Below are 18350 nucleotides of genomic sequence, written 5' to 3' on the forward strand. Positions count from 1 at the left end.
CATTGATTTAACAAAGCTTCGAGGCAAGTCATTTTCTATCGAGGATTTTTTATAATTCAGCCCTACTAATATTCTACTATGAGACAGAGATAGGGGTAAAGTTCTTGCATGGACCCCTATTAGATGACTCCTCACCCACTGTGGCCTCGCTGTGCGATCCCCTGGTCTAATGTCATTTACACCAGGGTAACATTAAGCAGCCTCAGCAGCAATCACAGCTGCAGTCAGCTCATCTTCCTCCGGACGCTTTTCTTCGTCCGGGTTGGTGACACCATCTCTCTCAGTCTCATTTACATGTTTTGATAAAGTCTACACAGGTTGACTATTGGGAGTAAAAAACGATCTATTGCTAACGTAACACTCACCATCTCCTTGATTTCATGTTGCTTACGGAGAAGGAGAACCAGGAAATGAGTCGGGGGAAATGCAACGCTACCAAGCCACGGCCAAGCAACGTGCGTCGGAGCGACGCGTAGTTACATTTTTCGAGAACTGCACGTCAGGCTACGGCCCAGGGTCCAGCGTAGACACAGAGGGGTCTGCATCTACGCCGGACCCTACGGCGTAGATTCTACGCACAACTATAAAAAGGCCTTAACAGCTACCAAATATTGCAATCTTCTTCTGTGTAAATATGTAAGTAAGATCAAAAGTTGTGAGTTGTGTGCTGCTCCCATTGGCCGAATACGATCACCTGTGTTTCCTTTAGGCTTTTATTCTAAAAGTATCTGTTTTATCAATGTATTCATTTTTCAAATATAAATTATGGTATTTTCAAATTAACGAAAATATATGTTCTTTTAATCTCTGCATTTAACCCATCCTTGAACTTATGGTTCAGTGTCTTGCTCAAGGACACTTTGACATGTGGTCGGAGCTCTTGAGTTTTAGGAAAAGTTCTGTATTCTCCTTTACCTGAACTGGTCCTCTCTGCACTTTTGCGCAGCATTCTTTGTCTTTCAGCTCTTTGGGCCAGAGTGCTGGGTCATCTTCAAGTACAAAACATTGCTTAGTAGGGGGGATTGCTACTCATTATACCATGGTCTGGGTGAATACTCGATTCTGATTGGCTGCAGGGTGTCCATTAAAAAGTGATGTAGGACACCTAGTAAAGGAGTTCGGTGAAACTGACTGTTTACTGTTCTAAATGAATGCGCTACATTAAATCAATAAGGAAATGTGGATTTATTATTTCCAACTCGTCCTCTGAACACCACAGGATGGCGCTAAAACACACAGGCTGCAAGAAGTAAGTTATACTGGCCCTCTGGACTTAGTTTCACAGAGAATAACGTTATCTCATATATCTCAGCTCGCTGCTTCAGGCTGCGCCGCTGCAGCCGACAGTAACGTTACACATCGCGGATCAAATTCTTCGTAAAAGTCGTTATATTGTTTTGGGGACAATGACATGGCTGATAGCTAGCTTGTCTTGTTGTTCAACATACTGTCAAATTATTTTTACTGATTGCCAACAATGTTATTGACTTTGGATCTTGCTAGCATAGCGTTAGCTTTCTGGCTCGTAGCTAAACTGAAGGGTTCTATCAGCTGAGCGGACTATATAAATATCTCCGGTTGCTAAGGGAGGCAAGTCGTATCTAAGGTTCTTCCTAATTCCTGGTGGAGAGAACAACCTTTGCATTGCATAAGAACCTGATGGATGGGAATGATTGTTCCAGGTATTAGTCAAAACCGTCAGGGCGTAACCAGGGAAACGGAGTTATTGTTTGGATAAACTTTAGATTTCGATTGTAAAACTAATTAAAATATGAACTAATGTTTTAAAAATATGTTATATGGCAAGTGACTATAGTATAAGCGGGTTAATGCCCGCCCAGGTGTCCATTGTCAGGTATTAATTGACGACGGGCGCAGGCGTGAACCGTCCGACGCGCAGCGGTTCACGCCTCGCCGTCGTCCATTAATACCTGACAATGGACACCTCGTCGGGCATTAACCCTTACTTAACATTAGTTGATCATCCCAATCTTCATCACTTTGTTGTATTCCATATCTATCAGTATTGCTGCTGCTTGAGCAGCCAGCGACAGGTCCCTCAACTTCTGTTGATGCCATGTGGTCTTGTCAGACATCCATGCATTTTAGCGTATGGATTTTAAGAATGACAGGATTAATTATTGAAGAGTAAAAAATAAGTTTAACCATAAGTTAGGTGTTAATGGGGTCCCAGTTAGTTTGGGGCCCAAGGCAATTACCTACCTTTCCTTAATGGTGAAGCCCGCCTTTGCTTAAAAATGAAAACATAGTAGTGTAGACACTAAAAATAGAACATATCTACCAGGAGGTGGCACTATAATCAAGGAGAAGGTGTTTTGGTCAGTAATTCTTACACCGTATATCACATATTTAAAATTCTTACATCTACGCACTCACTGAATATAGGCTAATCTCATAATACAGGCCACGCCCATTTACACTTATTAAATCTTGCAAAGAAATAACACAAACAAAACAATTACAATATTAAAATATCACAGGGATGAATCCTACCACTGATATGCACAGAGGTCTCTGCATAAATCTGATGTCTGATTTCCTCCTGTGTGGCTATACAGCGATAGGTGCCGGTCTTGGTCACAGTAGTTTGGAGGGTGATGTAGAAGCTGCCTTCTCTTTCTGAGTCCTGTTTTACTGTAGTATTAAGGATGTTTCCATCACTGTCCTGCAGCTCTACTTTAGGTTTTGGATTGCCATGAACTTCACACTGCAGCACCTGTTGATCAAGTGTTGTGACAGATGGTTTTGAAGCTGTACCTGTGAACATAAAGCAGATAAACAGATTATACAAGACAATTGTGATTAGTTTAAAGAAATGCAAACAACCCAGAGCATTCTTTGGTATCTGTATCTGCGGTGTAGCCAGACCGTACTCCACAGCGCTGTGGAGGAGATAGGTCTGTGAGACTATCAAAATCAGGACTTACCTGGGATGTTTTCCTCTGATCTGTCTTTTAAGACGTGATCTAAAAGGCAAATCAAAACATATGTTAGAGTGCTTGCGTGATTTTATTACACCTGCCATCTGAAACTGATTCACACATATCGGACTGGTTTGTGTCAGTCCTGGATGTCAGAGTGTGACTTGAGACAAATAAGGTTGTATATAGAGTGCTGGAATTTCAGAAAATGAGTGAACATCTTCAACTAGAACTCACCAACAACAAGCTTAATGGTGTATATTTCACGTGGCTGAAGATTTGGAAAATCACAGGTGTAGACTCCACTGTCAGTCACCTTCGTATTTCTGATCATTATGGAGGCGTTGCCGTGTTTCAGTTCTTCTGGAAAATATGAGACTTCTTTCCGACCGTAGTCGTAATGAAAGCCTGTGTCATACATGAACACCTCCTTCCGATTTTCATCTTTCTGAGCAACTTTCTTCCAGTCAAACACTTTTGAAGCAATGTTCTCCTTGGTGCTGAGGGAGCAGGGTAACACAACATCCCTCCCTCCTTCCACAATCATTCTGACTTCTGGCTCTGGTAGATAAAAATATGTATTAATCAATATGTTTACGCAAACTACAAATACTCTGATGCCAACTTGCACTCCTCAATGACAAAAACTCTATCTTCGCCAACAAAGACTTCGTCTCTCACCTCACACACAGGGATTAAAATGAAAAAAATCTTTTGACTGAACTTATTTTGAGGCCAAGTCATAAGATGTTCACAACACCCTTTTTTAGATCGCGCTTTATTGGTTTTTAATGTACAACAAGATGCAAACAGCAAAGTAAAGGGAGTATTGTGAATGTTTTCTTTTCTACTGCAGCAATCATATTATAGAAAGGCTTTACCTTACACTCTATTTAATTACTTCAGGCCAAAAGTGTTGAAAGGGAGATTTTTTGTATTGTTAATATGCAATTCAACACCAAGTCAAATCTATAAAATCAAGTTTGCAAGACTTCACTGTTTTTATTCAAGGAATACTAATAATGAAACATATCAACACAGTCTCACTCCCTACTCGTCAAATGTATGACGCATGGTCAAGGACCCTGGCGTCAAGTTTCAACGAAATAGGGGTACCCTTGACGTTATTTTTCGACGAGGGGGTCCTACAGATAGACATTCATGTTATTCCCTCACCGTCGGATATCGACGAAAGAGAAAAACACCCCCGCCCCTTAACTCGAAATCTATGACAGTTATTATGTGATATTTTTAGCCCAATAACCACTGTTTTAATCAACATTATTCACGAGATATTATCATGGTTTATATGTATTTATTTTAATGTTATTATTTTGGTCTATTTCGGCCAGGGAAGCTGGGTTGCTTTTTTGTTGATTTATATTTTTTAAACTATAACGCTACATCTATCAACATTTATTTAGATGTTATCATGGTATTGATTTCTTTATTTTAATAATATTAGTTCGGTCTTATTACCGGTAAAATATTACAGTATATGCTGTAATTAGAACATTACGATATGATCCGAGCTGGACGCATTCAAAGCCGATATCCCCCAATGCAATGCGGCCATTCATTCATTCATTTTGTATTTGAGGAGTTAAACAATAAAGATAGTTATAATAATAAAATACAGTTTCATGTATTTGTCTCATGTATTGTGTGCTCGGCCGGCCGGCGGACGGCCTCAATCTGAAATGGAATCAAGCCATTTCACGGCGGACAGCAGAAAGAGGAGCCGAACGAGTCCCCCCACCCACCCCGGAAGAACTACAAGTGCTCAAGCTTTGTAACAGCTTCTGTGGCGTTTCTTATGGGAGTTGTAGTTTTAAAGTATATTGGTATATTTCTCATAAGTAGAAGTTGGCAGTGTATAATTTTGGATACACCCTGGGGTTTTTTGCGATGGAGAACACACTGGTGTCATCAGATTTTAAAAATCGAATCGTTAAATAGGTGAAAATAGCTTATTACCATATTTGACAGTGCTTACAGTAGGTACAATTTGGTGACCATAGCTACATGACAGCTGATGTCCAGAGCTTTCTATAACAGCTGGTCTTATGTGTGTAGCACCTTCTGTTGCTAAATGACAAGCCTTCATACATGTACTACTGGGTTCAAGGTTCAGAGGTCAATATTTCAAAGCAGGAGTAATGTATCCTCTCCAGACTGACATATGTTACTCTCCAGGTTGAGACCTTTCCAACGATGTGTTTGCTATAGTATGACAACGTTTTAATTTTTACACATCATGGAGACCACTTAGCAGGAAATACTTTATTGTCCAGAGGGATATTTGCCTTGAGTTCAAATGCTTCACAAATAACACTTGACATATTGTTTTATCATACAGCTGATATACTTACGATAAAAAACAACATGAACAAAGTGATATAGGCTAGACTGAAGCACATCTCACAGCAACAATCTATTGCTCATCTTTCACAAACAGTGACAAGAGCAACGCAACCATGCTTCATATCATAAAGCTGTTGCACACCCTCAATCTCAAGCAACATTATTTAAAGTTTTAATCGTAGGTCCATATTAGGCCTATAGTTTAGAAATGTTAAGTTTACCCATATCTTCTGCCAGAGGATAAGAGCTCATACTTGGCATGGAGAATAAAGATAGAGCAGACCATATTCTGTGTGCTTGCCTGGAGAGACTGGTTTCTATTCCTCTCCACAACATTCATGACAGTCATATTAATATGCTCTGTAATGCAGCCTTGTATAACATAAACCATCTGATTCACCGTGGGTGTCTGCTCTAAATGATAACACACACTTTCAACACGGGCCTTCCAGCCAAAGGTGCATGTTCTCCATATGAACACCATTGGGCCTATAGGAGCAGAGCCGATGGATTGGTTCATTATTTATGACCTCTGATATCCTCTGACCCAGCTCTATCTCGAGAGTTATCTCAACTTCAGTTTCAAAGGGGGGGGGTCAGCTTTTCTTAGAAATGAGTAGGGGGGGCACCAAGGAAAAAAGGTTGGGAACCACTGCTCTGACCCATGTCATGACCCTTTTCTCAGCTTGTGAAATGGTTGAATGAGATGTGTGAGTTTTGTCTTTGTGCAGTAGGGCTGAGGTAGAAGTGTGCCAAAAATGCCAAAACACATGTTGTATATGTATACATACTCAAACAAAGCTATATACATCTTACTCTGTGAACAAAAACCTCGGCAAAAATCTGCTTATCCTTTTAATTTCCTGAAAATGCTTCCTAAAACTAGTCCCTTCTTAATTTTGAAAAGGTAGTCTCAGTAAAGGCTACAAAGGTTAGGATGGCTACAAGCTGTAACCACGGTGATTGATATGAGGATCATCTTCTGAATATAATAATTAATATGTTAGGCCTACCATAAATTGATATTTCAAAAAAGTAATTTATTTAAAACAACTAATAATGCAGTGTGATTTTAAATCAAACTAAGTCCCACACATAAATATGCTAATGTTTTTCCCCTTTAGTCTTTGCTATTAATATTCATCAACTGCAAAATTAGAAAATTGCGTTTTTAAATAACTATGCATGGAAAATAAAATAAAAAATGCTTCTCTTTGTACATAGTTTATTGTTTTTCACAACAGTACAATTCAAAACAAATGGAAATTAGTCAAACAAGCCATTAGGCTGTATTTCTAAACACTCAACTGTAGGTTTTTATATAGTATATATAAGGCAAATCAAAGTGCTAAATATAAAATATTTTTTTCATTATTAGTATTTTATTGCGTAAATTTCAAAACGTGGACACACGTAACTTTCACAGACGAGGTGTGGAATTTCACGTCACTTCCGCTGATTCGTTTAAACGTAGACAAATAAATGAAACACTATTTTAATATTATTGCTATGTTTATTGTTTAACTCCTCAAATACAACGTTAGAAAAAAACATCAATATTACGAATATTATATATTTTTATCTTCGTATCCGCTGAGCGGGACGTACTACGTCACTTCCGGAGTTTTCCGCGGATTCGTTTAAACGTTATTATGGTTCATAACTTACTGGAACAAAACTGAGCATCGTGTTGTTGCTGGTGACACAATCACAGACTGTATGTATGTATATTGAAGCGATCCTGGCGTTAAAGACCAGCTGATCGCTGCCCGATTCTTTGAAATGAATGGCCGCATTGCATTGGGGGATATCGGCTTTGAATGCGTCAAGCTCGGATCATATCGTAATGTTCTTATTACAGCATAGCCTATACTGTAATATTTTACCGGTAATAAGACCGAACTAATATTATTAAAATAAAGAAATCAATACCATGATAACATCTAAATAAATGTTGATAGATGTAGCGTTATAGTTTAAAAAATATAAATCAACAAAAAAGCAACCCAGCTTCCCTGGCCGAAATAGACCGAAATAATAACATTAAAATAAATACATATAAACCATGATAATATCTCGTGAATAATGTTGATTAAAACAGTGGTTATTGGGCTAAAAATACCAATAATAACTGTCCCAGATTTCGAGTTAAGGGGCTGGGGCGTGTTTTTTTCTTTCGTCGATATCCGACGGTGAGGGAATAACATGAATGTCTATCTGTAGGACCCCCTCGTTGAAAAATAACGTCAAGGGTACCCCTATTTCGTTGAAACTTGACGCCAGGGTCCTTGACCATGCGTCATACATTTGACGAGTAGGGAGTGAGACTGTGTTGAACATATATAACTTTTCATTCAAACTAAAAAAAATTATAATATTTTATAGCAAAGTTATAAGTTGACTATTTTAATTGCATGATTATTTTATGTCAACATACAGTCATAACCTACTGTCGTTTAAAGTGAAACCAAAATAGGCTATAAGGCTGTCTGTGCGTCATAGCAAATAGGCTACAATTGACCCTCTATACATAACGGAAAAAACTTTGCGCCAGACTTGTCTGTAGCTTCTGGAACGACAGTCCGTCCGGCGGGTGCGACGCAGATCCGGGACAGCTGCGCAGACCAGACGCGCCACAACTGAAATATGTCCGCCCAGCGGGTGTGGGCCAGACCGGACACGCCACAACTGAATTGAGTCCGCTCGGCAGGTGTGGGCCCGTTCTAATACATCATGATGTGGGCCGGATCCACGGGAGTTGCGCAGACCGGACGCGCCACAACTGAATGGAGTCCGCCCGGCGGGTCTGGGCCAGATCCCCGGGAGTTATTACAACCGGACGCCGCCACAACTGAATTGAGTCCGCCCGAGGGTGTGGAGCCAAATCCGCAGGAGCTGCGCAGACCAGACGCGCCACAACTAACGGAACGCTTTTTCCTAACTGCAAAACCCCAACTCTATTTGAAATGCAAGAGAGACGGAGAGCGTCTTTAGGCTGTCTTTGTGATTATTGGTAAGTGCATTATACAAGTAAAATTGTAAAAGTAAACTGCTGTTGATGTCATGTTAATATGTTAAATATATGTGCGGCTAAACATAAACGTTTACAAACTTAGTTTACACTGACATTCTGACAACCAGAGACGTGTCAGACAATACGCTGGGTAGGCTAGTAGACCTATAGCTAGGCTATGCTTGTAGTAGCTATAGGTTCTTTTAAACATCCACAACTAATGTGAACAGGCTTTAAGGCTGAATCAGTGATCTTTGCTTATTGCAAAATTACTGAATATCGTGTCCATTGTGTGTTAGCTGCAAAATCGTTTGTTAGCGCTACCCACTAGGCTAAACCGTCTTTTGTTAGTTTTGTTAGTTTTTACTTAATCACACTCTCTCACTCATTCACTCACTACACACCACGTCACATTTGTGCAAGCATTTTACTATAATGTCATGTAATAAATAATCTTTGAATACTTAATCTAACATACTGTTTGCTTCTTTGCTTTGTGTGCTTTTTGTAGGCTACATCTTACAGGAGAAATGAGGAAGAATCGCATGTCTGACAAAGCCACGGACACGGAGATAAATCAATAGCCAGATCTGCCTTAAGACTGCGGGGGTGGACGCCCAACTAATAAGCAGTAAATATACCTACAGTAGGCGCAGTGTTCACATTAGGTTACTTGGTTTTGTATTTTTTTGTAATTTGAATAATTAACAATGATCTTTAACCATATGCTTTTTTCTTTTTGTGCATCTGGATTCCACGTCAGATGGTTGTTCATGCGTAGTTTTTCTCTTTTGCCTTTTTAAAATAAAAAATAAAAACTATTTTGAAAATTACAAATTGGCGTGGATATTTGTAAATATGAATCACAGATCAAGGGCCAGATGAGCCCCAGATGTAAAATATGAGTCTGGGCCAGATCGCGTACCTACGTCATGGCATTAATAACTGTACTGGGCCAATTCTGGCCCAGATCTGTCTCTGATCCGTAATTCCAACCTGTTCCGGTATTGGGCCGTTGGAACAGATGAGCCCGGCCCAGGTCCGTTTAGCGGATCTGCGCCAAATGCTAATGAAGACCTGGTCCAAATCTGGTCCAAATACATTTTGCTGTCTGGGAAGTTCTCAAAAACACTATTAGGGCTGTAAACATTAAACATCACAAAATTCACATTCATTCAACAGACCTAATATTTGTAGTTGCGTTACAAAAATAAAAAGTGATACAGTAACCCTAACCCATGAGGCCTTGTACAGACTGTGAAAAAACTTTCTCCAGTGGACAATAAAGACTATCATTTATATCAGGGGTCAGCAACCTTAGGCACCATGGCCACGCGGGACCTTAACCAATGGCACGCTGGCAATATGTGTGCAAGAGAGTTATTGGTGTGTTGAAATCATGGTTGAAATGCTGAAGCACTCTCTCATCCGCATGCCAAATTACAACGTTCACAGTTGCGCGACCTGTTATTTACGGTAGTTTGATTGACTCATATCTCTGACTGGGAACAATACAAAGAGGATTACCTATGGCTGCTGGGGCAAATGAACTAACGCTAGTCTTGTTACTGTAAGTAGGCTACATTAAAACCTTCGTGAGTTAAAAGCCAATACTTATTACAAATTCTTATAAACTTAAGCTGTCTGAAGAAACCATCCTCTCCGCTGGAGCGGTAAATATGGATGCATTATAAGACCAAAACAAATACATGTGGCTACTTAATATGCACGTGAATGACGCAATCGTTATGTTCATGGTCTTCATTCTTGATAATGATGCTGGTTGTGTTATTATTATTTTGCCATAGCATTGAAAATGAGGCATACAGGACCTGCTTATCAGTCCATTCATCATTAAAGCTGGGCTTTTCCACAACTTTTCGCTTCAGGCTCTTTGACAGTGATATTTTTGTCAGCCCATTTTCCACCAATCAGGACGCTGCATACTAAAACCATGTTTCCATAATAATAATATACAATAATAATAATTACAAGGTACTGATTATAAGAAATAAAGGTTATCAAATGTTGCTATGGAATACAATTACAGATTCCCTGGATATTACATTTTGATGTGATGTCATAATTAAACTTAATGTTGACATGGCACACTAATAAACAAGAAATTTTGAAAAGGGCACTTCCTATCAAAAAGGTTGCCGACCCCTGATCTATATCTATCTTCAGAATTATTTTACAATAGTTTTCATAAAAGTAGTTCAGTTTGTAGTCTAATTTCTCCCGCACCAAGATTATTTTTAAGATGTGTACTGAATTGTCTTACTATATTTAAAATAGAATTTTATTATGTATTTTACACAATTATATAATTTATATAATATACTACAGTGCAGCTGACATGATCAGATGATTATTCAATTAGTTGAGTGACGGAACTATTTGGATCATTTCCAGCATTTTGAATGGGAAGATTTAAAAGGTTAGATACTGAACTGCATTTCATTTTTACTCCTTATGTTATGTTAATCCTTTATTTGATAGGGACAATGCACATTAATGAACATCTGCATTGAAACAACAAAAACAGACGTAAACACGCCGGATTATAGCCACAGGGCTAATTTACATCCGTAGTCCCCAGACAAATTACAGAAATACAGAAATTACAACATACAAATCTAAAAAAAAAAGAAAAAGAAAAACAATACAAAAATGAATAAATACAGGCAAAAGTGAAATAGTCACTTAATGGTTACAAGACTGGTTTGCTTTAAGCCACACTTTAAGTTTGGTTTTAAAAATTATTAATGTCGGACATTCCCTAACACTGATGAGACTACTGTTCCAGAACTTACCAGCCTTCACAGACAAAGCATTTTGCCCAAAGGCTGTTCTTCTAAAAGCCACCTCACAGTCACCTCTAGAGGAGGCCCTAGTCCTGGCACCACTGTGAGTCTTTGTTTTGAAGAAGTCCGACATCGGAGGAGGGGCTAATCCATTTAACACTTTGTACACAAAGCAAGCATATTTGAAATGTTTAAAATTTTCCATACTTAATAGGTTATGTTTTTGTAAAATATTACAAATATGAAAGGACATTGGCTTTTTATCAAAGACTTTTAAGGCATTTTTATAGAGCGATTCTATTAATTTAAGAGTCTTCATACCAGACAATGTCCAACTTGTACAACAGTATTCAATATGTGATAAAATCATACAATGTAAAAACTGTTTGGCAGCCCCAAATGGTATAAAAGAACGAATTTGTTTAAAATTTCGTAAATTAAATTTCACTGTACTCAATATTCTTTTTACGTGTTTGTTAAAACTTAATGTGGAATCAAGAGTCATACCAAGGTGCTTAAATTCTGAAACAACTTCTAATTCTACTCCTCTTAAAAATACACCAGATTGTTTTATGTCTCGGGACTGTTTCGTGAACATCATGCAAACAGTTTTTTTGGTATTAAGTAGCAGACAGGATTTAAAAAGCCATTCATTTACAGGGACCAGGGCGGAGGTCAGGATAACAGAAGCCTCTTGAATACGTTTTGCACTTGTGTAGATGACAGCGTCATCAGCATACATTTGAAAATCAACATCAACATAAGTATTTGGAAGGTCATTTATATATAAAGAAAATAATAAGGGACCAAGTATTAACCCTTGAGGCACACCAACGGGGACATCCAAGAAAGACGATTTGACACGTTAATGTTAACACACTGTTTTCTGTGACGAACCAAACTCTTTCATTACATTTGTCAATATACTTTAAAGTACCTTTTCTTTTACTTTTACTGGAGTAACATTTTCAATGCAGGACTTCTACTTGTAACAGAGTATTTTCAGTGTGGTATTAGTACTTTTACTAAAGGATCTGAACACTGGTATGTTGTATGGATCAACTGATTCCTACTTTATGTGTATGACATCCTCCTGATGAAAAAAGAAATTACCTCATTCTTTGCAGTTGTGAGAAAAAGTTTTTTAGGAAGTGGTATCATGTGATAAAAGACACTTCTTTCAGCCCATACACAACTGTCCGGTAGAAATGAACCTAAATATTCATGTAGTTGGGCATGTTTAGCACTTAAAATGGTTTAATGTGCCACCCTGCAGCAGATTCTGAGCAAACTGCATGCCAAATTATAAATAACTTTTCTTTTAAAACTGAGGTAATCTGTGTGGAATATATATATATATACTACAGGTAGAGATTAAATATTTGTTGTTTCATGCTGGCTTTAACGTGGACGACACGGTGGAAAATATTACTTCATCCCTCATTAATTTTCCATCTTATATTAATTATGTCTTTTTATATGAAGCACTTGGTGCGATCTTACCCTCCTGTCTGCTCATATTTATCCACATGAATCTCGATAACTGTATGAAAATATTGAATATGTAAGATTTCATGTGCATAGCATACGCAAGATTAGCAGAACGTGTTATGTTGTAAGGGTTTAATGGTTGCGGGTGGGCATTAATTCAATGGACAATATTCTCTAAACTGTAAACAGAGCTGTTCGCTGCTGCACCACTGTGTGCTTTTACCATATACAGTTAAAGAAATGGACCAACAAATCCCGTTGCTCTGGACGGAGACCAGTGAAGGATATTAGAAGCACTTTTCCGGTGAGCGCTGAGCGTTACTGAGCAGCCTCCAACTGAGAGAGACAACGTAGATGTGACGTGAGCAACCTGTCTGAAAGTTGTAAGTCTTCTGGTAGCTGTGCCAAGAGAAATCTCAATCATTCCTGATCTTGCAGAGACGGAGAGTGTAGGTATATGTAAGGAGATAACATGGGCACAGGCTAATTATTGCTAACTAAAATGCTAGTTAACATTAGTAATTACACTTAAACAGCTAATGTAAGTCAAAACTGCTTCAAAAAAAAAAAAGCTTCTCCTGTACTATATGGTAATTTGTCTATTATGCGATGGACAAATAATAATGGACAAATAGAGTCTTTAAACGCTTCAGATGTAAACTTATTCACTGCCAAAGTGAGGTAAAAATGAATGGCAGTCAATGGAATGCTAACAGCCGCTGATGGCTTATTAGCATCAAAATGGCGCCATAGTAGGTACGTTTTGTGGAGGCTGGCTTTTACGCACGAGGACAGCAGTCAGCAGTTTAACTTCATTGATTATTTCAGAAGCTAAAAGTTGAGTGGTTTCCTTTTTCAAGTTCATAACTACAGTTTACAGTTTTGCTGCTTAAATGTCCTGAGAAGCAAAAGAATGAACTCTGTTGCTCCTGTGAGTAACATTACATCCAGGTACCGAACACACAGGTACGCACTGGGCTAACAGGTTTATGGTGCTCTGTTTATGCATGTTTCTGTCACCTCATCAGATGTCATCACAAATTTGGCCTCAGGTACCTGGCTCACTGATGTTTGATTCCTGATTTCTCAGTGTGTTGCAACACCCACGTACAGTTGCAGGAAAATAGTAACTTCTGTCTTTATGCACAAGGACAGCAGTCTGCAGTTTAACTTCATTGATTATTTCAGAAGCTAAAAGTTGAGTTATGTTTCCTTTGTCAAGTTCATAACTACAGTTTACAGTTTTGCTGCTTAAATGTCCTACACTATCAGCTAGAGTGGAATGACTGTGCACATGGAAACATTTAGCCTCGAGATACTGAAAGCAGCCTCTCTCTCATTCAAATACGTCTTTAAGGAAAACACTTAAAGGCCTACATCCCTACAATAGCCTACATCACTTAAAAAGCAATAGCCTACAAAGACCGCAGAGGGGGAGTGAAAATAACTTATTTGTCCCTCCACCTGCCTCTCAAAAGTCGAGCCCTAAACTTCTAAGTTAGTAGAATAATTCTTACCGTTTTCATCACAAAGTGTTTTTCCGGTCAAACCCAGAAGACACAAACACAGCAGATCCAGAAGAAGCTCCATAGTTGTCCATTGAATCGTTGGATCAGTTACTGTAACAAAGTCGGAGTTGATTTTTATTTATACTTTCATTTTCATCTCACCTGCTCTACAGGTGTCCCACCCAAAGCCTTCACAATAAAAGCACCCAAACACTCAAATCATTATTAATTATTGTCCCTGTCATTATTACAATTATGCTTTTAGCAGCAGGAGTATAATTTTAATATCCCAAGCTTTATTATTGTCTTATGTGATATATGGTATTTCTTTTCTCATTCTGTTGTATCTTCTCACTCACTGTGTTTCTGTCTCTAGAAAGGACTTTGTTCATGTGGCTATGAAAGTGGAAAATTTGCATACAGTTACACTAACTTCTTTTTTGTAAACTGTCTAAAATAAACTGTTGCATCACAACAGTGTTCATGTCTTCTGAATATAAACTGTGAGCAGTTTAAATAGAAGACTGATGTTACATGCCTTCAAAATATCAAATATTTCTAAATTACAGTGACTTGTGTCTGCAGACAAAGGTTTTCCTAATTAGTCTTATTATAATATCTACATCATTAAATAAATTATTAAAATGCTTTACGATGAGTCACTGAAACATCAGCCTAACTTCTCTTAAATTAGAGCTAAATGAATCTGATATAAGTGCTTAAACACAAAATAAATCTGATTATTTGAGACCTGAACATGAGCTCCATGTCAGATCTGAAGCACTTCACAATCTGATCCCCAGTGACTGTTTTAACCCAAATGAAAAACCTACAAATGTGCCAAACAGTTCACTGTCACAAACAAAAGTTTTAATGGAGATGTGTGTTTGCTGAGCCAGTTTAAAAGGTGGAACACAATGCAGATTAAAGTTGGTTTTAGGACAGCAGAGATGCCACATTGTTGGAAATGGAAGGTAAAACAATTTAATTTAAATAACAAATAACCCCTAATAAACAACAACCATGTTCTGCATTAGTGTAGCTTGAAGCTGAAGTTCTCAAACTGGGGTCCAGGGACACCAAAGGGTCCTTAGGGGGTGTTCAGGGGGTCTCCTCCAAAATAAAAGCTCATCTCACTGCAATACGTTGAACACGTGGCACTGTTTACACACATGCACACACCTGGCACACACACACACCCTCTTTGTATGTGTACAACACCTGGTAGAGAAAGCTGATCTGTCGCCACACGCTCACTACAATTCCTGTTTATCTGTAAGGTAAGAACCAGACACTGATGCATACGGTGCCTGAGTCCAACCGAACCGTGCCCTGACCCACCTCTTTCAAGCCCACCAGGGCTTGGTTTAGCATACCGAGTGATCACACTAGTCGATTACACCGGACTTTGTGCAAGGCTACTGCACTGCAACTTAAGAAAGCACATGCAAATACCTCACAATACAACAAATTAAGAAAATACATGCAGAGCTGAAAACTAGTGTATATTTTTTTAGAAATAAAGATGTTATGAATGTCTCAACTTAAAGTGATTTGTAATTTGTCAAACACATAATGATGAGTAATAATGATCGCAGTTAGTTCAACACAGATTTAAAGTTCTTTAAACAACATCAGACCTGTGATCATCATAAATGTGAGAGGTAGAGAGTGAAATCAGGACTCACTTGAGTTACCCAGGATGATTTTATTATTATTAACATATAACATTAGTTAGTGCTTGTGAAGTATTATCAACTTGACCAACAGTTAAACAGACATTTTATTTTCCCTTTTATTAAGCAAGCATCTTTAACTGTTTAATGAAACTACCCACCAACAAAAAGCTCAACAAATGTTTCATGTTGCTGAAGATCTAAAATATCATTGCCGTGTTTCAGTTCATCTTGAAAATGAAAGACTCAACCTTTGAACTGCTCACTCTCCTATTTTGCTGTTATTGTAATGACTGACTCTATCATACCTCTGTGTCATCAACTTCTTTCAGAGCATCTGTCTTCCGGTCTAACCGCTCTGATGTAATGTCCTGCTTGGTGCGGAGGGAACAGGGTAAAATAACATCTGTCTTTGTCCACGATCAATGATGACCCTGAAAGATAAAATCATGAATAAATCAGTATGTTTACATGCAAAGTAATTAAAGGGGTGGTTCAGAATTTTGGACATAAGACCTTATTTCCAATAAGTGTGTTATTTATCAGTGGAGACAGTTTTCAACACTTTTCATCCAGTCCTTCCAGTTGCAGAGTTCGCTGGTGCTAGGCTAGCGCAAGTCTGCAACAGTATCTGCTAGCCTGCCATCAACAGTCTTACCCACTCCACAGTACACCAAAGGCAAATAAATTATAACGCCAGACTATCGATGTAAATGTCCAACCCGGTCTCACGACAGTTTGTATAAATGTCACGTTATTCTTAATCTATTGCTACGTGTTCACGGAGACGTTTTTCTCGTTTTTTACGTGTAAATGTCACGTTATTTTCTCTGGGAAAGGACGCTGGGAGGCGGCCAAAAAGGACGCTCCATAAGCCGCGAGGCGCCCGCGAGGCAGCCTGCTGGGGACGTTCTGGACGAGGCGGCCGGGAGGTGGCCGAAAAGGACGCTCCCTAACCGGCTATTTCCACTGGATGCGGAAGGTCTGCGGAACGTCTCTGGAACGTCGACGGAGTCATTAGGTTTCCATTAAAGTCAATCTGTGTATTTCCACAGACTGCGGAACGTCTGCGTCCCGACTCCGTCCCAGTTCCGTCAGCCCTCCGCAGCAGATACACAGAGCTTCTATTTTTGACGGAAGACGGAGAGCTCCGCATCAATTCAGCACACGGCAGATAGTGCGGGACAGGAAGTCGAGCACAGAAACAAAATAAATATCCGGTTCATTTTCAAAATAAAATACACCGTGCTCACGGCGGATCATATTTCCCTTCACTACACCTTGAAAACACAGCACAGAGTCATTTCCCCTCTACTCCTCTGGATGGAAACTAACTGTTGTTGGTTTTGTGGTTCTATTCTATGTGAATTCGCGAGAACTTGTGGGTCCTCGTGACTACAGCTGTCAGTTACGGCCACAGCTGTTCCACAACAAATCCGGACCCGGTGGGTATTGACGGACGGCGGAACACGCAGCAGACACGCAGCGGAGCCGGTCCGCAGCTGTTACGCATCCAGTGGAAATCCCCGGTAACCCGGGAGGTGCCTGCGAGGCGGCCCGCTGGGGACGCGCCACAATAACGGGATGGCGGAGGCTGGGTTTAGGAAAAACCTTACGGGGAAAGGGCGCCTTAAACGCCGGAAGACGCGCCACAGTAACACGCAGGACAAAATGCCACACGGGAAACAAAGCGCCACTATCCCCGGGAAACAAAGCGCCACACCGGGACGCGATCCCCGCTCGCCTGGGTGAAAGTCCTGTGTTGTTTGACCCATCCACCACCCCGACAAACCTCCCTACGCGGATTTTCGGCTTTTTATATTACTCCCTTCCATTTTCATGCTGTGGCCACAAAATATGCTTCCCATTGAAATACATTACTTCACATTTTCGTGCTGTCCACCACGTAAAAAACGACAAAAACGTCTCTGTGAACACGTATCAATAGATTAAAATAACATCACATTTACACAAACTGCCTTGAGACCGGGCTCCCCTTGCATCACATTGCAATAGTTATACTTTGTTCCCTGTAGTTGGTAGCACAGGCTTCAACAACGGCAGAGTGATATTACTTAGGCAACCAAGAAAGCCGGTTCACATGACAATCACACAAGTTTATTTACCTGCCGCTGTCACTCATTGCTACAGAAGCAGAGTACATTGCCCGATAATTGCTTCAATAACAATGTACAAGGCCAGCTAGCTAGGTATCCTAACTGTAGTGTGCTTCTTTGTTTACTTTTCGGCGCAGTACTTCTAACCGGAGCAAAGTAAAATTCCACCGCTGCTGAGAAACTATTCCCTCAAAATGTAATGCGATCATTGAGATGCAAGGGTAGTTTTATTTCTAACAATCAGTTACGTGACAGTTTGATTCAAAGTTAGGTTTAGGTTTAGCGTTAGAAGCCGTTGTTTGTTAAGTTAAGCCGACAAAGGTTGGATGGAGCCGGCTAGCACTGCCAGCCATCTGTTTGTTGTTATAAAATAACAACAAACATTCTTGTTGCTGGTCTTGTTTTGCAAACTGTCCTCAGAAAATTTTTCGC

The 18350-nt window shown here is 39.5% G+C and overlaps 2 protein-coding genes across 3 annotated transcripts in view; both read right to left on the reverse strand.

Moving 5' to 3' along the window:
- The window catches only part of LOC120557664 (muscle M-line assembly protein unc-89-like), a 36136-nt gene extending 20998 nt beyond the window's left edge, over positions 1 to 15138 (reverse strand). Inside the window, exons 1-5 of the mRNA XM_039798210.1 lie at positions 15131 to 15138; positions 14135 to 14236; positions 3180 to 3503; positions 2949 to 2987; positions 2515 to 2778 (exon numbers count right to left, since the gene is read on the reverse strand). Coding sequence (XP_039654144.1) covers positions 2515 to 2778; positions 2949 to 2987; positions 3180 to 3503; positions 14135 to 14207 — 700 coding nt within the window. The 5' untranslated portion in view covers positions 14208 to 14236; positions 15131 to 15138. The remainder of the gene's footprint in view (positions 1 to 2514; positions 2779 to 2948; positions 2988 to 3179; positions 3504 to 14134; positions 14237 to 15130) is intronic.
- LOC120557668 overlaps positions 1 to 18350 on the reverse strand; it is a 1015838-nt gene that overhangs the window by 82468 nt on the left and 915020 nt on the right. The window lies entirely within an intron of this gene.

The sequence above is a fragment of the Perca fluviatilis genome, chromosome 4 (genome assembly GCF_010015445.1).
Source record: "Perca fluviatilis chromosome 4, GENO_Pfluv_1.0, whole genome shotgun sequence".
In the NCBI taxonomy this organism is placed as follows: domain Eukaryota; kingdom Metazoa; phylum Chordata; class Actinopteri; order Perciformes; family Percidae; genus Perca; species Perca fluviatilis.